General features: G+C 30.7%; 2 protein-coding genes across 3 annotated transcripts; one reads left to right on the plus strand and one right to left on the minus strand.

Annotated features, from left to right (window-relative positions):
• Positions 1 to 1625: 1625 nt before the first annotated feature.
• On the plus strand, positions 1626 to 3690 carry LOC139085960 (uncharacterized). The gene is made up of 2 exons (XM_070634198.1): positions 1626 to 1735; positions 1804 to 3690. Exons 1-2 carry the CDS (start codon positions 1722 to 1724, stop codon positions 3428 to 3430), a joined length of 1641 nt encoding a protein of 546 aa, XP_070490299.1. The 5' UTR covers positions 1626 to 1721; the 3' UTR covers positions 3431 to 3690.
• A 10319-nt stretch (positions 3691 to 14009) lies between these two features.
• On the minus strand, positions 14010 to 18806 carry dmrt99B (doublesex-Mab related 99B). 2 transcript variants are annotated; one of them, XM_070634205.1, is made up of 7 exons: positions 18457 to 18806; positions 17682 to 17783; positions 17424 to 17616; positions 17285 to 17365; positions 15077 to 15416; positions 14527 to 14643; positions 14010 to 14462 (listed from the first exon to the last, which is right to left on the minus strand). In XM_070634205.1, the coding sequence occupies exons 1-7, from the start codon at positions 18619 to 18621 to the stop codon at positions 14261 to 14263; spliced, it is 1200 nt and encodes a 399-aa protein (XP_070490306.1). In that variant the 5' UTR covers positions 18622 to 18806; the 3' UTR covers positions 14010 to 14260. The 2 variants fall into 2 exon arrangements, with proteins under 2 accessions (XP_070490306.1, XP_070490307.1); XM_070634206.1 differs by having other exon boundaries at positions 17682 to 17778; positions 18457 to 18488.
• Between the last annotated feature and the right edge of the window lie 4933 nt (positions 18807 to 23739).

The raw sequence follows: 23739 nt of genomic DNA on the forward strand, positions 1-23739 counted from the left end.
GCCTCTTGGCAACTTTATAATTAAGGAACGAGTCAATAATTTGAAGTGTAGCTGGAGAAATATGGACGAGATCAACAAGATTGCCTTTCGATTGGAATATTGTCAGAATAAACCTGCTTTCTCCACATCACGTCACCTTGGTGGCAATTTTTGAATATGTGCTGATCGGGAAAGAATCATAAGGAAACAAGAAAAATTCCAGAATTGAAGCTGGGTTAAGTCGGGTGCAGAAGTAGTCTGTGAAACAATACAAAAGATTGGTTAAGAAATTAAGTAGCTTTTATAATCCTTAATCTCAATAAAAGACTTCTAAACTAAAGTCTTCTAGACTAAAGGAATTTACGTCCTTACTTCCTTGATAAAGGTGCACAAGAGTACATTGTCGCATTTTAGAGTTCGTCGAAAGTTGGATCTGTCTTTAGATAACTTCTGCCAGATTCTAATTCCCAGCACTTTTGCATCGTTGCTCACACAGTACGATAGAATATAGAATCTCGCTATTCCAGCATAGAATCCCCTCTCAGGAACTTCCAGTCACCTTGAAGCATCATTTAAATAGCATCCCATAGCAATCATCGCGGAATTCATGTCATCTTTATCGAAAATTATTTTAAAATGACTTAATGATAGATTCGATTCTATTGTTTTCAACACCTTATTGTCCTACTTCATTTTATTTTCAATTATTTCTAAATTCCTCACGTGATTAGATTTCTAATTTAGTCTATAATTAATCAATTTCTATAAAATAACAAATAGCTATTGCTGTAATGCACTTTTTTGCTGATTCACAAAGGTATGTAAAAGATATGAATCAGACATTAATCTGATTTGTTCGACAGAAAGTATTTAAAAGAAGAGACAGAATAAATTGTAAAACGCATTATTGTGAGCTAATTGTTGTAAGCATTAAGCTTTAATACTAAATAAGGGCAAACTTTATAATTTTTATCAATTAATTTGTTTGATAATAACTTTTGTTATTGATGTGACTTATGAGTCATTTAAGAGAGAATATGCAGCAAGTGTATAGTCAGAAAATAAGAGATTATGCAATGTAGCTTGATGCTGCTCGTGAGAATATACATTAAAATGTAATTATACTCAACTCAGAATCAGTATTTTGATTGATTTTTTTTCATAGCGTCTCGTGTATAAGGCTTAGGAATTACTTAGCGACTATATCAATTTTCCGATCACCAACGGCTCCATCTCGAATACCAGTAGTTGATGAGATTTTAATACTTTTTTTACATATTCATTATTTATTTACATGTCCTTTCAAAACAACATTTTTCATAGTCACATGTGAGTATGCAGGGAGGGGGTCCCAGGTTTTAATAATCTGGACTTGAAGGAATTTTCAACTTTTTTAATTCAATTCTCTTCTTTTAGGTATGGAATATCCATTTTACATGCAAATTCAGTCACAATTCCCCAATTAAACTAGAATTCATCAAAATTCCCCAATTATTCAAACCATAGACCCCCTCAATATCTTGATCTTTTACAATTACCGAAGTAAACACACACACAAACATAAAACTATATTTTTTGCTGATTCAGAGACGATCTCTCCGACTATAAAAAGGCGCGCGAGCGTCGATGCCGACTTGACTTGTGAATGAAAAGTGTTAACAGTTATCATAGTAGTTGCCGTACGAAAAAATCGCAAGAAACCGGTTTTTTGAGTAAAAAAAAAAATAAATATTTGATGCATAATGAATACATTACAGTGAGTATTTCAGCATTTCATGTAAAACAAATAGACTAACTTTACATTTATTTTATTTTTTTGCATAGGACATTATTACTGCTTGTGACTACAATCACAGTCACATCATCGGGACTTAGCATTGAACCGCTAAAGGAATTAGAAGGATTGAGATTTGAGGAAATTGGAAAATTAAAATTAATAACCAGCTACGTGAAGTTGACCTTCGAAGTTGACATCAAGAGTATTGACACATTAATCCACAATCAGACTAGGAATTTGGATATAATTAAAGAATTTTATGGAAAGGATGAGAAAGCCAACGAAAATCGACTAAACGAAATCGACAGGCTGAGGACAAATTTAGCTCTGAGGAAGTTAGAGCTTCAGGATGTTCTGTATGGCCTTGAACCAGTCAACAAAATTGAAAACAAAAGAAAAAAGCGAGGATTTACATTTTTCGACAGTCTTAGTACCGAAGATGGTCGTAAGATAGAAATGGACCTAAACCTCCTTAAGAACACAATCAACAAGATGATCGATGCTCATGGTGGATTAAAAGGGCACGTCATAAATGCAACAGAACTGTTAAATGACACAATTGATGAGCTTGGTAGAAGGGCACAAATATCAACCGCATTATCGGTAAATGACGAAGTCGATAGGAAAGTCAATGCCATCATAAAGATGCTGTCAAAAGAGAGATTAAGCGGTGACATCATCACAATATCGGAATTCTATGAGAATATTAAAAATATAACGGGAATGCTTGATACAAATGAGGAATTGCCATATCTAAAGATGGCCGAATATTATTACAACCTACGTGTTAGTCATCAAGTATTTGGCACCACCCTCAAACTAGAAATGGATATACCATTTGTTGAAAAAACACCGCGGACGCTTTATAAAATTATGGAGTTTCCAGCACGTTATGGAGATAAATTAATTCTTACCGATGTTGTATGGAAATATGTAGCAATTAATTCAAATGAGTCAATGATGCTTGAAAGCTTAGATCCATGCTACAAATCATCAAATTCCGTATTTTATTGTGAAACACAAAGCCCATTGCAAAGTATTAGCAAATCAGATGACTGTGTGACGAAAGCATTAATGAGTAATACAATCGATATAGAGCTTTGTAAAATTGATACTGTACAATCTTCGTTTCTCACATTCATACGACTGAACGATGGACAGTATTTTTACTACACTCCGACAAATGAGACGCTTAATGTAACGTGTAAGGCAAAAACCACTGTTGAATTTTTAACTGCTAGTTCGTCTGGTATACTTGAATTGGATCCTGAATGTAGAGTCATAACAAGTGGATATAAATTAATAAAATCAGTAAAATATCAGCAATCGCCATATATAAAGCAAAATATATTGTGTGTATCATTTGATGTGGACGAAGTTCAAAAAAATATTAAAAAGTTCAATACAACAATTGTGGATAATTTTTACGTGGACAGTTTAAGTAAAATTAGAGAAATGTCTAAAGCAATTCCAGATCCACCAGAAAAAATTAAGGATTTACATTTTATTGCATCATTTGGAAATTTTGAAATTCTACAATATCTACTGATGATTGTCTTAGCTATATTTATAATACATGTAGTTTATAAGACATATATGTGGTGTCTGCAGAACTTTAAGTGCCTAAAAAGTCCCAGGAAGGATGAGTGTAAAAAGACTTTTTGTGATGTTTGATGTTACCTAAATAGAAATATATCAAAATTCAATTACCGAGCCAAAGATATGGAACTAAAAAATATAGTTATTACTTATACTGTGTATTATAAATCATTTCTATGTCACTATGTTATAATAATATCAGTTTGTAAGATTCAGTGCCTTAGTTTTATTAGAAAAAAAATATTATTTTTTATGGAATGCATACTTAATATTTATGTATGACTAGCTAGTTAGCCATTAAATTATCATATATCTAGTGAGTAATTATTTATTGATTTGTATTTCGAATAGCTGATGAGAAGCTTTTATTCATTCATATATTGTGAACGATCTCTAAAAGTATTTAATAAATAACTATCTGTGCTTAAAATATACACAAACAAGTGTTTTTTCAATTCCAATTCTATCAAATATTTCAGCAGAAATTTTAAAAATGTCGTGAACAAACATTACATTAATAAAACAAGTTAACAATACATATTGGATGTGAGTAAAGTAGTGAAACAGGTAAATATTTGCAGAAAGTCTATAGATTCTGTCAATTATCGTGACTTTTTGCATGCATGCATGCATATTCTACTGAATTTAGAAAAGAATAATTCAATTAGCTCATGTCGTATTATTCATGAAGCTATGAGCGATCCTATAAAGATATTGAGTCTATAACTTATAAATCACACATCCAGGTGTTGTATTGTATAGAAGAGCAAAGACTGTGTACTTCTAACTTCTGAGATGAAGAACACAATTTAGATTAAATTCTTCTTGATTGATGTCATTGTTGTGGCAATGGAGTTGTTCAAGGTTAATGTCTAGATGTTATTGTTGTGATGTTTAGATCTTCTTTGTCATAAAATGTTCTTTCCAAAGCTCGAAGTAGACTCGGATTTTGTATAAAAATGTGCAATTTAAGTCGAATCGACTTCATACAAACTTCTATGAGACTCTTTCCTCATTCGAACTCTGGTTCATACAAATTTCAAGTTCAAGTGATTTATAGATCAATCTAGATCAGCAATTTCATAAATTTTCAAGAATTTTCGTCATAATTTGCAATTATTTTGTCAAAAAAGTGAAAGTTTTCGTGGAAAAAATCTCTAAGTCTTAGTTTTGAGTAGATTAGACCAAGATTGCTTCAATCTATGATTTCTACGTTGAATGTATATTGCAATTGTAATTAAGAACTCCTTACGGATTGTAAATAATAATTAAAATGTTTATTATTGTCAAAAACAAAACAAAATATTCCAAAAATGGGGTTTGCAACTATTTAAGGGAAAAATCAACTTATTGAAGTTGCATATAGAATTTAAATATTAAATGACCGTTGATACATTATTTTCATAAAATTACAAATTCCTAATAGACAAAGAGCTTGCTTTCCTCAAATATACTAGTTAAAGATGTTCATGAGCGTTGCTCTTAGCATGTTCTGCTCTTAAGAGCACCTGCTAGTAACAGTTGAATTGCATAATTGTTATTGTATGAGAGTATTTAACCCGATCTACGTCATGACTTCATTTATTATCTCTTGATGGAAGCTGTCTTTTTTTGGCAATCATTTGTGTTCAGCTGTGTACCCTTACAGGCAAAGAATAAGCTTTCATGGTACAGAAGAACCACCATGGTACATAAAAGTAATTTTATTGCCTGTTAGGGGTAAAAGTATGTTCCTTGTGACATTACCAATGCATAATCCCCACTAAATCAAATAAAAAAATCGCACTTATTTTATTGCTCCAACTCTTTGAATCATTTTTTTATTGTCAATTCCTTCTTCTTCCAAATCAAGTATTTAATCATCCTCCTTTTGTTGATTCATAAAAAAAGACAATGACTTAATGTGCAGCTGTAAGATGAGCAAATCTTCATGCAATTATACAAAAATACACAATGTGACAAAGCTTAAAAGCGTTAATAAATTCCAACAAGCATGATAAAAACCTATACAAGGTGATAAAACCTTTAACAAGGTGATAACAAGCAAGTCAAAGATGTTAAAATTGACATCTTATTAAAATCATATTATCATGTTGTGAGTAATGTAGGTCTGTATTACTCACATATTTGTTGGCCATAAAATTATGATCCAATTAGCCAAATGTGTCACTGGAATGACTTTAATCTGAGCCTTGTTAATCAATATTCAATACAGGGGGGCAACATGTGATTAAATTTTTAATTAAAAGGTACACGAGCTAAAGAATTTTTGTATAAAATTTCAAGGTAATTAACCTGTTGCATTTCAATGTTGTCTAACTACATGCTGCATTCGTACAGAGTTGTCACAAGCGGAAATGATCAAATTATTAATTCAAGTTTGTGATGGAATTTCATAAAATTGCACTAATTTTTACGTTAAATTATGGAATTTAAATGATGATTGTTATTAATCAAAATTGCAAGGTGTGCAGCAACAGCAACTACGACAGACTTAATCGATCATAATAATTTCTATGGAAAAAATTGATTTGATCAGACGTAAATAATTCTGTGGCGACTCTATGGCTGATGAGTTCATTAAATATTCATTAGCATTGGATATTCCGGTTCTTATTTTTGCGAGATTTTTACGAGGTTGTTCACCTACTGCTGATAACTGGATGTGCCTTGTGACAATTTTTTGATAAGAAAAGTGAAAGCTTTTATGGATAAAAATGCACAAAATTCTTGGATTTTGACTGACATCATTTGGGAAATAGCCAATAATGATTATGATGATGATGTTTAGGAATAATAATAATGATGATGCATGTCTGTGAGGTGCTATATTGTATTATTCATGAGAATATCGATTCTAATACGATTTTAGACTTAACAAGCAAGCTTTTTTGCATTATTATTCAAAACAAAAGTCAAATTTGAATCTAACCTTGAAAATTACAAGGAAATTGGCACAGCTATCAATTATTGAGGTTTATACTAGTTGCTTAGCATGTATAACTTGCAATTGAATGATCCAAGTCCATAGAATTCAAAGTTTTGAATTAAATTCCCAAATAATCCAGATCCAGCTTCGTGACCTAAATTATTTGCAATTGTAGCATGTCATGAACTACATATAAATCTTCAGAATTACAATTTACATTAAGCAACACCTCTAAAGTCATCCAACATCCTCAACACCTCTCATCATCCCTCAATCAAGTCAACAAACTCCATCACTTCCTCAAAAGGTAATAAAAGCAATTTTAAAAGTTCAATTTTCACAATAATCCGCAACATATTACAAAAGACTAAATCCGCATGCAGCAATCAAGGACAAATGACATGTAACGAGCTGACAAATCATTCGATTCGAGAAAGTGCGAATCAATTCACACATTATGTCCAATGATGCTTTTCTATTCATATTCTCACGAAATTTACGTATGTTTGCAACCCCAGATTACACATCTTTATTAAGCTACATTTTTATTTTTATTTATTTTAGAGAATCCAATAATGAATTCCACGAATTTACTTCGATATTTTACGAACTTGTTATTAGTCATAACATGACACCGAAACTAGGAATCCCTCGTCGTTTCAAAACTACAGTCAGTTTGCTTTTTTCCATTGACTCACTGAATGCGTTCCACTCAATACCTTGGCGCTTACTAAATTTACATAATTTTCCACAGACGTCATCGATCAACTTGTTTGATAGGAATTATTCGGGAATAGAGGAATTGAGTTCAAGGTTAACTTGATATTTGAAAGCTTGAACATTGGTGACAATGACGTACATAATTTAGCTGCATAATGCAGGGTATATCCAAATTAAACGCTGATGGCATAGTAATGACTGTGCGGTATTCTAACGAATGCAATGGATTACTCGAATTATTTACTTATTTCGCTGGAAATTCAGCACTAAGAGGCAGAGAGATTGCCTGAAGGTACCGAAGTGGTATTTCTGCTCGATAAAAGCATAATCTTGGCCTATTAAGGTGTGGCAATGACGTATCTACTCAAGTTACACAATACTGTGTATACCCAAAATACATTCTACCGTCTAAGTGACTGGAAGTGGTCCTAGCAAATGCAATGTGCTGCTTTGGGTACTTACTTTCCTCGTTGATCTTCCAGATCAGACAGTTTGTTTCATGACTCTAACAGACAAACCACTTGTTTTGGAGATCTAACTCAACTTGAATGTTTTTAATGAGGATGATCGTGAGCATTCCTTGTACCTAATGTTACTCTTGAGTTCATGCTAGGGTCACGACCCACCTTAGATGCTTGACTGGATCTATCGCTGCCTTGCGATTACTCACAAATGTATCAACAACTCTGACATACCAACCTTTCCCATTTGTAACAGTTCATTTGACGCATTCAACAAAATCCAGTAATAACTTGATGACAATTTGTCATAAACACCTGTGGCTACATTTCTGTGGCTTGTAACAAATCTTCCTACTTTAAAGAAGATGTCATTTTTCTCTCACGAGAGTCCACGCTTCAGTTTAAAGTTGGTTTATGCTGAAACTGTAAATTTATTTTTTCTCTTTTTTATTTTTTTGTTGCTTCTTATTCCTTCTCATATTGTCGACGGCTACTCTATGTAAATAAGATATAAAATATAGTTTCGAAAGTCATTGTTTAATATTCAATTATCCATCTTTCAAAGCGTAATTCGGTGGCTAACAAAACAGAAAATTTAATGACAAATGGCTAAAGATGTCAAATAACTGCAAACATTTATGGATGATGATGATACTCAATTTAGACTTATAAGTAGATTGACATTTAATATTCAGTTGAGATATTTACAACACGTGCGTGCAATTATAAATGATATTTATATGTGGTTTGCAACATGCACATAATGTTGAGATTAATGTCATAGCTGAAAACATATAATTTTAAAATTCTATTAACTTGTGCTTCATGGCAAGTCCTCGAATGGAAATTGAGAAAAGTTAATTAAAGTGTAAAAGGAAGGAATGGAAATAATCCAAATTAAATTAAATTCCTTTTTATTGCGACCGGAAAATTGTTATTGAAAATTGTTTATTCACAATTGATATAAAAGTGTTGAGAAATGTCATCGACAGATATTCGAAGTTTAGCTGTGAATGTGTTGAGGGTTGAATTTTATTAACATTTTTATTTGTGCTCAAATTTGTGTATCAATAACAACATTTTTAAGGACTGTGGATGGAGTAACTTTTGTTAATCTTTTTTGAGATCTAGTTAGACATTGCAGAAGTGCGGGAAGGAGATTTTTGAGGTTACTGAATTATTCAGTCATGTATGAAGCATGAAAATATTTCCAAACTCCTTTTTCAAGTTCCATAAACGAGCAAAAAAAAATGAAAGTTTCTTTTCAATTCAATTCCGATATAATGGGACGTCCACTTGAACATGATTGAATACATAAAAATGGTTCATAACTGATATTTTAACTCAAGCATTTACTTCTCATTCAATTCTCATTCATGGCTACATAAAAGGCAATTGTATTCCTACTGTTCATTAATTCAGGAAGGGATTTTTCCATTTTAATTGATCGACAACAACCTCAACATATATTTCAGCATATCGGCATATAAATAATATAGTAAAGAGTCGACCTCAGGCTGTGAACAATGAATGAGTTCAACTTTAATGAATTTTTTCTGGTTCAATATCGATTTTTCAGCATACGCAAAAAAATAAAGGAAAATGGTGTCAAAATGTTGAATTTCTCTGAAGTATATCCACAAAATGTTTTTATCAAATGATGAAAATATTTCAAATTGTCTGTGATTGTGACTAGAAAAAGGAATAAAATTCATTTTAGCAACATTGAAGGCTAAAAACATTGAAAACATTCGATTAAATTTTGAAAACATTGAATAAAACATTGAAAACATTGAAGAAAAGGACGGAAAATGAATAAACATGAGCAGGACAGACAGTTGCCGTTTTGAATGTTTCAGAAACTATAAATTTTAACATTTAATCGTTTATAATGTGGTAATATAATTAAAAGAATTACAATAGAAACGAACAAATCATTTTGATAAATGGATATGAAATTTAATATTTTTATAGTTTTCATTTTCCTTTTCACGTAACTATGAAATTTAAAGACATCCGTTCTATTGTTCCAAAAAATCATAATTTACTTCATTTTGTTGTATAATTCATACAAATATCAATTAAATGTCGAGTTGCATGTTTCAAAAAAATATGAAAAGATGTCATTCAATCGCACCCTCAATATTGCGCATATTTTTCCTCCATCTGTACAATGACATGCGAGTGTCACCAGCAAATTGAATAGTCATTAACAATCTACTAAAAAATGTTTTTTTTATTCTGTTCAGCTCCATTCTTTATGTTGCGTACAATAAAAAGGACAATAGCAATTATTATGAATAGATTTTTATTCCTGGTATTAATCCAATATATTTTATATAGCTTTAAAAACTACATCCGAAGCAACATAATATCAATTATGAATCTCATTAGTAAACCCCCCAATACGACATTTAAGGGACGAATAAGAAGACACAGAATATAAATTCAAAGGGAAGGATTTGAAACAGTACAAAAAGGAAATTAACAGAATATAAAACTGAATGAACCAATCGAAAATTGCAACATTCAATGAGAAGGCGGAGTTCCAAGTTTGAAACATTAACGTTAATGTTTCCGAGTAGCTTGCAACATTTTCTCTTTTTTTCCTTCGTCTCTTATCGCAGTAAGACAGAAGGAAATGTTAACATTTTTATCGAGACTGACAGATGGAAGCCGATGCTGTGAGTTTAATGTCAATTTTTATTTTATCTGATAAAAAATTAAATTTTCAACGGTCAAAATAAATTTGAATTTGTCAAAGTATCCTTAGTTTTACACCCTTTTTATTTTGATCTGAAATTTCAGTCAAAATTTGAACTTCAAAGAATAAACATTAACAAAATCTACTTTAATTTAATTATTAGACATACTTCATTGCTACTTGACAGTGGCACAATAAACAGATTCAATAAAATCATCAAATTAAACCAGTTTATTATAAAAACTCAATCTAAAAGATAATAACTCTTACAAAAACCGAAATAAAATGTTGTGGGAATATTTTATATATATACAGTTGATCCCTTCTGCTTTTGTATTAAACTCAATCCTCATCTGTAATTGCTTAAGGTTATTTTTTAATCACACAAAATTTAATATTTTTTTGTTGAAACTTTTCCATGTTTATGGCTTCATATAGAACAGAATACAAAAAATAAAGGTATTTTTGGATATTGTTTATATTGAGTTTGAGTGGATGAATATAACTGAATAGATGTCATGTATTATGCTCAATTATGCAAAAATTTAATTGTTTCCTAGTTGTCGCCATGGTGTTAAATTCCACATCCTATACACTTCTTATTAAAAACAATTTAGAAACAATGGAAAACTTCACATGCAAAAGTTAATTCCCATTTGGAAAATTTATGCAATACAATAGGATTTATGTATGTACCGTCGTACCGATGTATGATGGAAGGTTCTTTTTTGCTATTATTTTTTGAATGTTAGTGGCATGCTGATTCTTTTGTTTCCATTCAGTAATTTTAAAATTGAAAATTGTCATGGTGATGTCTGGCTTACGGTTCAAAAGCATGCGAATATACTCAATTATTCTATATTCAACTCTTTCTAAGTCAATCAAACTTTCAAAAACTAGAATTGGGTATGATAGGTGACAGTAATGAGTTACTGTGGCGCATTTGCATTGGATGAGTGATGGATATGACTAAGAAGATCCATGAGGAAATTCATTGATCTCTCAGTTGACAGTCATCTTAAGAATATCAAAACCAAGAGCTACATAGCGACTTACCCAGCTTCAACCAGACATAACCTAAATTGCAAACCCAAACTTTCCTCAAAAACTGCTACAAACTGCTTCAAACAAATAAAAATCCGTCGATACTGAATGCAGGTATGTCTCTTTCATTTACAGATTCACAGATTGTTCAGTAAGTATTGTATATCTGTTATGATTTATGCTTGGTAAACATTCAATAGTATCCTTAAGTTTTCAGGACAAATTCGATCCTTTTTTCCCGTAAAACTAACAAAAAAACAGTAAGTAAGAGAATTTATTGATGATGTGCAATTTATATCAAATTAAATCGACATTATCCTTTTTATTAAGGAACCCCTTTTTATGCCATTTGGTACTTATTTCTTTACAAAACAGCATAAACCCTTCCTATGGCAATAAAGAGTAATTTTCATAATAAACATATTGAAAACAGATCATAAAAATTGCAGTTTCTCAAATGTCGAGTATAAGGATAGAAAAGAAGTCCATAAGATATATTAATCAAATATGAATTGAGGACAAATGGGCATGGAATAGACACAAATTTATTGCATTCAATAAATGCAAAAATATTATCACGTGCGGTAATTTAACATGAATTGCCAATGACCGAAACATACAAAAAAATATTGAGTTAATAAATACTTGCAAAAATTGTTTTATGGACACTCTTAATGGGCAATAAAATACTTAAGAATTGCCATTAAATGTGTTGAATTTTGGTGGTGTAATTAGGGATTGAGGAGGATATCGAGGTACTAATACTTACTAAAGCAGTATTAAGGCTATCACCAAAGGGAATCATAGATCATCTGACGCAATTTCCACCATCGTCCATGCGGATTGTGTCTTTAAATGTTAGCAAACCTAATCAGCGTCCGGTTTCTCTGATATACTCTAGCTCAGAGCTTCAAGTTGACACGGATTTTGAATGCAAGCATCGAATAGAGTCGACCATATTCCATAGACAATTCGAGTCAAGTTTGAGCTCTGTTGTAGCCATTCGCTTGACGTACAGATCAATTGTGTTCCATTTCCTTCCTCAGATGTCGCTTGATACTGGTGCAATCGCTGGCTACCGCTTTTCAATGTCCGATACCAAATGCAATACTCTCTTTATCAACAGCTTCGTTCCGTGAGTCCTTTGGTGTCTCTATCCACAGCTTCCTTCCATGAGTTATTTAGGACAGACATATACCGGAATATTCGACCTCAATAGCATATCCAAACCCAACAGTTCGAACACATAGTCTAAAAGACCCACTCTCTATGTCCAATTGCATTTTAATGACTCATTCCCAAAAATCTCCTTCATCCACCACTGCTTCCATCTCCATACAAGATAAAAATGTGTGCGATAACAATTTAGGACATGATTTATGTTATTGATGCATTAAATTGCAATAGGATGTTAGGCGATAGGAAAACAATTAAAATTCTAGCATGTTTTAAAAGATTTTTGTCCTTTTGTCAAAGACTATATAAATTTTCGGATCTTACATGAATGTTATTGCCATGAATAACAAAAATTTTCAACCATCTTGAATTTATGTTATAATTTTAATATACACACTTTAAAATGTTTGTGAAACCAGCTGCTCTGTTCTGTTTCTCTCTCTATTTTTTTTGTCTGTACGATAAACTGAGTGAGGATAGGCAATGAATGTAACTGAAACATGAAGTAATTTATTGTTATTATTACATACATAATTGTCAGATATCAACATCGTAATTTTTTAATAAATTCATTGTATAATATTTACTGGATTTATTAAGTTTAGGGAATTTCTTGGTTGATGAATTTAGAGCGCATTTTGGATATCAATGTGCATAACCTTAGCATGATGTTAGCAGAGCTCGGATGTAGTCGACTTGAATATTGTATGAAGTCGGTATTTGAGTCAGTAAGGTTATGTTCGGTTGGTTTATCTTCCTTAGCAGTCCAAGTCAACTTGAAGCTCTGGATGTTAGGTACATTTGAGTATCCTTAGCGAATGCTATTCGTCTGTTGGACTTAGTAATTCAATCTTTAAAGATTGAGCTTAGCTGCTGTAGAAGATTAACCATCTAAACCCAATCTTACCTGTGAATCAGACAGTTTCTAACAAAATAGACAAGCAGGACTATCCAATCGATGAACAGACGGACATTTCATCCAATTAATTCCATCAGAATCCTGGACTTTCTGCAAACTAACTCAAAATTGAAAGGCACAGTAAGTTTGTTGATCTCAAAGAAAAAGTTTAATTCCGATCAACGGATCCCGAATGGGACTCGAACTCACATCCTATGATTCCCGGTCGAATGCTCCTACCACTGAGCTATCGACGGTTACTCAACTCTATGACAAATTAGCATATATAAATTATGTAATTTTTGTATACTAATTAACCCTTGTTCTCTGTGCCAGATCAAAATCAAGCTAACTCTCCTCAAAACAATCTTAGTTCCAATTTCGCTTCCTGTTCCTTCCTAAAGACAAAATGATCACATTCTAACAACTTCCTCAAAAATCCAGCCCTCAAAATGTGTATCATCTCTCTATAACCTCCTTTCATATCCTACTTACATTCCTCCTATTAGCTTATAGCACATTATAACATAGTTGTGTAACAAGATCTACAATGGCATTAAATTTCAAATGAAGCGCCATTTGTGCGCAATGAATGTTGATGATGATGGGGAAGGATAATATAACAAATTATGTGTTACTTAGTGTCAATAAATGTCTGCAGGAATAACAACAACAAGAATAATGAATAAATCTAGGTTATGTAGAGTATTTATATCCATATTTATTACTATTTATTATCTCTATATTCTGTCCTTATGCAATCTTATAGCTTTTTATACAGTTTAATATTATTTTTTTTAATTATTTTAAAGACCACAATAATCGTATACAACGTAAATATCTTTTGTATCATTTTTTTCTTGTTTAGACTTATTGGAAATGAAGGAAAAAAGAATCTTAGACGATAAAAAGTTTCACTCCTTGACCTAACTAAGCGTCAACTCTTTGTTCATGCACATAATGTACACATTTATTAATCTTGAGCATCTGGTGCATTTGAATTCCCATTGACATCATTTTGTTCAGCTTCAAGAACTGATGACAAATATCCCGTGCCTGTATATGGTGCTGATAGAAATCTCTTTGCTTGATGCTGTAAGAATGGATAGCGATTGGCGGTAAATGCTGGAGGTATTAACGGTGAAAATGCTGATTTAAATGCAGATGTTGCTGAGCTGTTGAGGATAATTAGATGGATTAATATGCTTTATGATTGCAGGCATGTCTAGTCAAACTTACTTTAATTGAGATAATGTGTCATCACCACATAACATTGCTTCCATCGCTTGGACAACATCACCTCGGTATCTTGACAGGAGCTGCTCGATTTCGTTACGTCTTCTATTTGGAAATACCCTATTATATTAAGATACATTGAGTAATGATTCTAGATTCTAGAAGGAGTATTGAGTAGTGTAGCAAGGAAGGAATAAGTGAGGTTGAATGAAGTGCTGTGGACAGTAAAACTGTCAAATAATGAGCAGTTGAGGCAAAGTCCCCGTTTAATTGAGGATAATTTAAGAACCAGATTGAGGAACTATAGATCGGACTTCTCTGGTATTGGTACGGTATGGTTCGGCACAGTATGGTACGGTACAGAGGCACACTTGGTATGGCAATGTGGTACACTTGAGCCGAACCATTGATGTATCTATACCGTGCCATACCGTACCATACCAGTACCGGAGAAACCGGCCCCAAGTCAATGTCAAGTTCCAGAAACTCTTACCATGACACCAAACACTCTTACTTCCCTTGCTACATCACTAAAACAATTCATCATACAAACCTTGAAAGAACATCAACTGGTGACCGCTGATTTGGTGATGTTGATACATTTGGCTGATGAAATGACTGTTGATATGGCAAGAATCCAAGATTGTTATGTAAGTTATTATTAGTAACTGGCGATTTTGATCGTTCCTTCTTCTTTAAACTCAAATTTTCAGGTGCAACTTCATCGGGCGCTGAATCAACATCCAAATCACTTTCGGGTGAGCTTGGTGAATGATTATGTGTAGGCGATACTGATAATGGAAGTGAAAATGATTTATGTTTTGGACTACTCGGTGATTCGGAGCCTGTATCATGGTCTGTTTCAGCCGATAGACGTGCTCGCTTACTTCCAACTGTTAGAAATATAAATAAATTAAATTAAAATCGTTAAAATTGTCAAGCACAAGATTTTTTTTTCCGATTCCGCCCATAATTTTTTTTTTTTGCATGCTCTGGCATAGGCAGCAATTGTATCCATAAATATTCACAATTTTGATATATTTTATTAAATTAATAATGAACGTATCCTCCCATTCCATTCATGTCTTTGTTCTGGATATTATTTATACATTTTTATGCTCTTTTTGTGTGGATGTAGATAATTTCACAATGGGGGTTGAATATCATTTAATTATATTTGAATTAAAAAAAAAGTTTATAATAAAAAACACTCAAAAAAGTACTCGAATGTTAAAATATAAATTTAGGGACGGAAGGATACAAATAACAAAACTAATCTCTTTTGTGTATGCCGTATGTTAGGAACAGGGAATCAAATAACATTCATGAACGACAATTGAAACATATTATACAGTGATATTAGTAATAGAAACATATTAACTCACAAATGTTATGCACGACAGTACTTGAGCATATATATTAAAAAATTAACAATCTGCTCTCATTCGAGTGCTAATTTCGCATAAATGTTTCTTCATTAATTCTTCATGAAAGTTGAAGTGTGCTCGAGTGGAAAGATAATTAATTATCTAAAGTACTTCAGAAGCCATCAACAAGTATTTTTTGCGTTGGTTTGGGAATGCGGTTGATTCGGTTACTGTTTCAAGTGGATTTTAATTAAAAATGACATGAAACATAATTGTTATTGTCATTTTTTAACCCTTTGGAAAGGAATGAAACAATTTTAAATAGAATTCAATGTTTTAACGGTCATTTTGATTTTGAATTTTCGCATCTTTGTGAAGCAAAAACTGTTATAATTTTTTGTAAACAAAAGTCATTTGAATTGTTAAAAGATACTTTAATTTAATTATTAGACATTATTTACTGCTGATTTACAGTAGAATTCTTCAAAAGGAGTTGATCAATCAGTATTATATCCAAACAATCAAATAAAAGGACATACAAATAACTTTAATTAATATTTTCATAGAATTGAGAATTTTTCTCAAGAAATTGTTGATATTTGAAACATTTTAGTTAATTTGACAATATATGACCTTAATTTAGACACATATCTGATATCGATACATAAGATGCCATCTGATTTTTCTGAGAAAACAGTTTTCTTTCAAACAAGATAAATTTCTTCAACAATCTTGCCTTAAGAGATTCTCAGATTTCTCATAAAATACAAAATAAACAAATAACTAGAAATATCCACTTGAAATTCGAATAAACTGTTGCAACAATGAGCACAAAATGAAACATTTAATTCAATTTTCAAGGATGAGGAAACAAAAGGTACGAAAAGTGCATAACGAGAGATGAGAATCGATAGATAAACAACTTAAGCCAATGTTTGAGTAACAACATGTTATTGTGTAATGATCTGATACAATAAAAGAGGCAGTAAGTAGCTTAATCTTCCTTAAATTTCTGCTTTCTCACAATTTTTACACTCAAACATTCTCTTTTGTCGCTTACTTTTTACTGCCTTTTTTGCGTCACATTTTACAGTATTTAATTGCACTTCCAATGTATTTAAGAACAAACAGCAAAGCGAGGGAAAATTTTAATATTTTTTTGTGCAAATTGTGCGTGTCACCACTTGAGAAAAAAATTATCTTAACGAGGAAAATTAAAAAGACAAACAATAGACGATTTTTGCATTTGTGCTGCCTTAAACGCTGCACAACCCTCGTTTATGAGAGCAATTCTATGCCAAAGAGCATTGTTTTTTTATTTAAATAAGACTTGAACTTCTGATTTTTCCCCTTTTTTTCTTGTATTTTTTTTTTAAAGAATTGTGCTCACTTACCAGGACTCTCGGGTTCACTTTGATCTGGTGAATATGCGGGTGTAATTTTGTCAGCTTTTCGAGTCTTTTGAATTTCTACATCTATTTATAAAATAAATTTGTAAGAAATTGTTTGGATTAATGTTTTAAAATTCCTTACCTGACTCACTTTCCGTGTAATTTTTGCTACTTGTATGGTCCATAGAATCACTCGGTGGCGACGGGATTGTTGAACGAAAATTTGAATTTTGTGATTCTGATTGTCCATTCATTATTCCCATTGGTGTTGGATATAATATCCCTAATTCTCTTGCTTCATTCTCTTCTTGTGCTTGCTGTCTTCTCAGCGCAACCTTAATTTAATTTATTAAATTTGTTAAAAATCTGTTTTTTGAAGATTGATAATTAAATTTCATACTTGAGCAGCCATGACTCTTTGACGTTCGGCAATTAGCGTGCATTTTGCACATAGGCAGTCCCTCCATCGACAATAGCGTTTGTGTCCTTTTAATGCACTAACCTTTAATTGAATTTTAATAATTTGATTTAGTTTGATGAACTTTTATTAAATTTTAAAATGAACATTTTAAAGAATTGATTTTCAAAGGTTTTAGATTTTATTGGATAATTAATTATGATTAATTACCAGAACAATAAGAGATTTAGATTAAAAAGTTGATGACTATTTTATAAGATTTTTTTTTTTTAATTTGCAAAAAAATTTTGAGTTTTGAAATAAATTTTAAGATTTTCAATTCAAAATCTTTAGAAAATTTAGCTTTTTTGTTCAAAAGAAAAAGAATTTGGAAGGTAATTGACAAATTTGAAGTTAAAACATAAGAAATTTAATAATCTTCAAAATTTCAACAATTTTCTAAATTGGTTTAATTTAATCAATTTCATATTTCTTGCATTTTAATTACAATTTACAACTGATTCAAACTTTTGAAATTTTAAAATTACAATTCAATCGATAATTTCAATATCCTTATCCAAATTCATTTAAAACTTCTAAATGTAAGTTTAGTCTTTTCAATTCTTTTCAAACTTAATTTTTTATCAAAATTGCGACGCAAAACTTTAGAAAAATCCATTTGACATTTTTTTGTTCTTTAAAATCTTTGAATGTTTAAAATTGCTATTAAAACTAATTTAAAATTTGTAAAAAAAGATTAATAAAATTCAACACTAACAACTCCATGATTTCTGCATCTCGCACACTTGGGCGTTCGCTGATATCTCTCAGATGCAGCCCTTAAGAAAAATGCAGGCGGTATTCCTAACAAAGGATTCGGATGTTGGGACATTAAATTCGTCATATCAACACTATTCGGTAGACTCATTTCCTTTTCTTTCATTAGTTTTAAATTATTTATTTTTTTATTCCTTTTCAAAAAAAAAGTTTTATTTTTTATCACAATTTGCAACTTAATATCTTTTTTCACAAATATAATTTCCTTATAATTCACTGATATCCTTTAATTGTCAAAAAAAATTACAAACTTGTTACTATCCTGAGCAACAAAAAATCTTCACGACCATCATCAACGAGTACCAGAAGTATACTGAATCCGAAAAAATATGAAATTGTACAAAATTGATATTTTTGATTTCAACAATATCCAACCCAGAAAAAAAAACCATCATGAAGATGTATACAAAAATGTATAAGAGAATTGTTAAACAATATAAAATAAAATCCAACCAACCAAAAAGCAATATGGCTCAGAAAATAGTGAAACAGTGAAACATCAATTGATTATTATTATTGTTGATGTTATTATTCAATGCTTACAATGCTGATATGTTGATCTGCTGTATATAAAAAAAAAGTTTACTTCTCTTCATATTACCGCATCATCAAGAGAATAACTTAAATGACTGTTAAATGTTAAAAATTTCATTTTTTTCTAGTTTTTGATTTTTTTGTGAAACATTCGCAGCATTCATCGTTCGTCCTGCTCATGCTTACTCATTTTCCATCCTTTTCTACAATGTTTTCAATGTTTTCAATGTTTTACTCAATGTTTTCAGCCTTCAATGTTGCTAAAATGAATTTTATTCCTTTTTCTAGTCACAGTCACAGACAATTTGAAATATTTTCATCATTTGATAAAAGCATTTTGTGGATATACTTCAGAAAAATTCAACATTTTGACACCATTTTCCTTTATTTTTTTGCGTATGCTGAAAAATCGATATTGAACCAGAAAAAATTCATTAAAGTTGAACTCATTCATTGTTCACAGCCTGAGGTCGACTCTTTACTATATTATTTATATGCCAATATGCTGAAATATATGTTGAGGTTGTTGTCGATCAATTAAAATGGAAAAATCCCTTCCTGAATTAATGAACAGTAGGAATACAATTGCCTTTTATGTAGCCATGAATGAGAATTGAATGAGAAGTAAATGCTTGAGTTAAAATATCAGTTATGAACCATTTTTATGTATTCAATCATGTTCAAGTGGACGTCCCATTATATTGGAATTGAATTGAAAAGAAACTTTCATTTTTTTTGCTCGTTTATGGAACTTGAAAAAGGAGTTTGAAAATATTTTCATGCTTCATACATGACTGAATAATTCAGTAACCTCAAAAATCTCCTTCCCGCACTTCTGCAATGTCTAACAAGATCTCAAAAAGATTAACAAAAGTTACTCCATCCACAGTCCTTAAAAATGTTGTTATTGATACACAAATTTGAGCACAAATAAAAATGTTAATAAAATTCAACCCTCAACACATTCACAGCTCAACTCCGAATATCTGTCGATGACATTTCTCAACACTTTTATATCAATTGTGAATAAACAATTTTCAATAACAATTTTCCGGTCGCAATAAAAAGGAATTTAATTTAATTTGGATTATTTCCATTCCTTCCTTTTACACTTTAATTAACTTTTCTCAATTTCCATTCGAGGACCTGCCAAGTCGATTCTGTTAATAGAATTTAAAAATGAAAAATGTTTTTCTGTGACATTAATCTCAACATTATGTGCATGTTGCAACCACAAATGACAAACAATTTAAAGAATTTCAATTTTCATAATTTCCAGCGCGTGTCAAAGATTAAAAAATTCTACATTTTAAATGGATAGACGGAATCGCAATAATAAATTTATTTCATGACTCATTGGCAACCATAATATGCAATTAGCGAAAATGTAAAGACTAATTAGATGCTTGAAATGAAATTAATTAATTGAATTCAATGAAAAGCATAAACTTTTCATTTTACTTCATGTTAAAAAAGCCGTTCAAGTGCGGTCAGCATCAAATAGCCGCATATTCAATGGAAAAATATATTTTCTAGGGATATTTTTTGCAGTGGAAAATCATATAACTTTTGAGTTTCAATTGAGAGGAACGGAAAACGGCATAAATCAATTATTAAATTATAAAATGGTAAGGAAGTGATGGATTAAGGCGCATTTTTTACATGCATAATGCAAAACAACGGCTAAATAATTTTTGAAAAATTAACGGTCAAAAAATATTTGAAAAATAACGGTCAAAAAATATTTGAATAATTTTTTTGAACCTTACGAAGTCTGACACACTACCAGACAAACAGACAGCAACAACAACTTTCCATTTCCAAATTATCCTTTAAAATGTAAAAATTTACTTCCATAAAAGAAACCAGAAACAAATAGCATTCAAATCCACATCCCCTACATCATCCGTAATGTACTTTTCATTCCTGAATACTGAATACAGAGAGGATTAAAATTTAAAGCGTATTTTCACCCTCAACATTTAATCAGACACAGATGATTTATTTTCATTCTCATAGATTTCATAGATTGTGTGCCTGTGATAACATTATTGAAAAATTTTTAATTTCACACACAATAGATCAACAGATAAACGTGGCAGAAATAAAAAATTTGTCGCTTGTTACTTGTCACTAACAGAAGTGATGTCTAAAAGGATGAATTTTAAATTTTTCCTCTTCATTGAGTGAATCTTTGAACTGCTTTTCGGGTTCTTTGATTTTTTTGCGAACGACAATGTTGATATTGTAACGCTAATTAACTATAAAGTCCCTTTGCAAATATTATTTTCGGAAGGCATGTGTAAGCTGATTCAATAGATTTATTGATATTCTTAATTTAAGATCTATTTTGATGGTAAATATAGCAAATCAACTGGATTTGAAATGTATTTTTGTGTATTTGCCAATTAATCTATTTTAACGTTCATTTGAAATTCAAATAATATTTAATTTGCATAGTTGAAACCCCCTTTTTCATACAAAAGTTCAATTTTAGCAAAAAATATTAAAATTAGGATTTAAAATCAGTTTGGACTACTTAAAAAAAACATTCAACATACAAAAATATTCAACTTTACAAAACAATAGTTGCTTGATTCATAGCTCCACGATCAGTTTATCGTACATTCAGTTACATAAAAGGAGATAATGTCGTCTAAAACTTGAAATTTGAACAAACTTTAACTAAACGAGGTCAAATTCAGCATTAATGCACTATGTAAGTATCTGAATATGGAATTAATGTCATGCTGTATCCATAGAAGCCTGTAATATAGTCAATGAGTTCTTAAAGTAAGGAATGTAACTATTTACCATAGAAATTCCAATTTATTTCTAAAGTTGAAACTCGTGTAAATTTCCAATTACAATCCATTCTCAAATAAGTACCTATGCAAATCAAATGATAAACTCATTTAAAATCAATTCAATATAACTTGACATGAAAAAAATAAAACTAAGCGTTATTGTATCTAAAAATAAGCGTTAGTCATTTGCATAATATACCTTATTAAGTTGTTTAAATATTCATTTTAATAGCAAAAGGCAAAAGGAAGACCAGTTTGTGTATATAAAATTGTGTCCAACCATCTTGTCACGTAGATTATTAAGATTCATCTTCTAGTTGTTTTTTCATCATTTCTTCTTCTTATATTACTGAACAAAATTATTGAAATATAAGCCTTATACTACTGAATTACGCATCAAAGAAGACAATTGAAAATTAAACAATGACTTTCGAAATTTATTTTATCTCGCTAGTGTCTAAATATTTCATTTTCGTTGGATATGGAATAATGAATAGTAGTGAAATAGGAAAACGAAGAAGAAAAAGTTTTATTATTTTGTTGAAGATCTTTTATTAAAAATTGTATTCAATTGGAAGCATGAGGCCTGAAGAACTTCAAGGAAATCTTGAAAAACGTTTCTTGTTAATTCATAAGGAAAACAATTGAAAAAAAGCACTGAAAAAACGGCAAGAAAGAAATTGAAATATAATAAAATAAAAATTGGATGAATGAAGAGATCTTAACACAGCAATAGAGATGAAATAAAGGAAAGAATCATTGTGAAACAATGAGTTGAATGAAATATGAAATTGATCTAATAACAGAAAGAATTAATGTTATTGAATTGAATTGAGTGTATCCAAGGAAATGAAGATTTAAAATTTTTGTCGAAATATCAAATTAAATGTTGAATCTTTTTGGAATTGATTTCAATTTTCTTTTAGAGTTTATGAAATTATCATGAATTCATGAAGATTCATGAGTTCTGACCAAAATTCGAGACTACTTCGATCTCTTTCAAAAAATCATTTGATGTGTTTCTTATTTTCATTTAAATTTCAAAAAACCGTTAAATTGTTGTATTCATCCTTAAACAATAAGCACTCAAATCATCCATAACTTTAATAACTCTATAACTAATATCAAATTTTACAATGGCGATGAAAAGCGACAGCATTTTTCTGATTTGATCAAATGACAACTAAAATAAAAACCAGCAGAATGATGAGAAGGAGAATCGCATAAAGGGTTAAGAGACCATAAACTCAGAATGATGAGAAACAATAAAAATTAAAAAAAAAAATGAAAAAAATATAGTTTATGATTACATATTGCGATATAAAATATTGTATTCATAGCATATGAATGAAACCATGATGCGATTAAATCAACGATTCGGCTTTATTTACTCTTTTTTTTAGTGATCTCATGCCGAGTGATTCAGATGAACACAAAAAAAAAATCATATGGATATATCACAATTAAACAATTTGTTAACCAATTCATCACGTTTAATGTCTACCATACCCAATATGAAAATTAACAAATAATAAGTATACAATAAAAATGAAATAAAAGCTGCCGATCCTCCCTGATTTTTTTCACTCTCTGATGTTTTTTCGCTTTTTTTTCTTTCTTTTTTTGTTTGAATAAATAAAGTGAAATAAAATATATCTGAATACACGTTGATGAAAAAGAGTTATTGAAGGTATAAGGAGTGGATATGGCGCATTCATATTAAATAAGGATGATCATACATCAAATTTTAAAATTCAAAGTTTTAACAAAAGAGTTCAAAATTAGAGTTGAATCAAAAATTTAAAATTTGAAACAAGAAGTTCAAAGTTTTAAGCAAAAATTCAAAATTTGAATTAAAAAGTTCAAATTTTGAATCAAAAAAG

The sequence above is a fragment of the Chironomus tepperi genome, unplaced genomic scaffold (genome assembly GCF_022539635.2).
Source record: "Chironomus tepperi strain 1889 unplaced genomic scaffold, CSIRO-AGI_Ctep_v1 contig_85, whole genome shotgun sequence".
NCBI classification, from domain to species: Eukaryota; Metazoa; Arthropoda; class Insecta; order Diptera; family Chironomidae; genus Chironomus; species Chironomus tepperi.

Excerpts from the sequence above, each read along its gene's own strand:
- dmrt99B (XM_070634205.1), bottom strand. The coding sequence starts at position 18,621 with ATGAAAGAAAAGGAAATGAGTCTACCGAATAGTGTTGATATGACGAAT. Across the intron at positions 17,617-17,681 it reads AAAGAGTCATGGCTGCTCAA|GTTGCGCTGAGAAGACAGCA; the intron begins GTATGAAATTTA and ends AATTAAATTAAG. Across the intron at positions 14,644-15,076 it reads CCAGTTGATGTTCTTTCAAG|GGTATTTCCAAATAGAAGAC; the intron begins GTTTGTATGATG and ends TTAATATAATAG.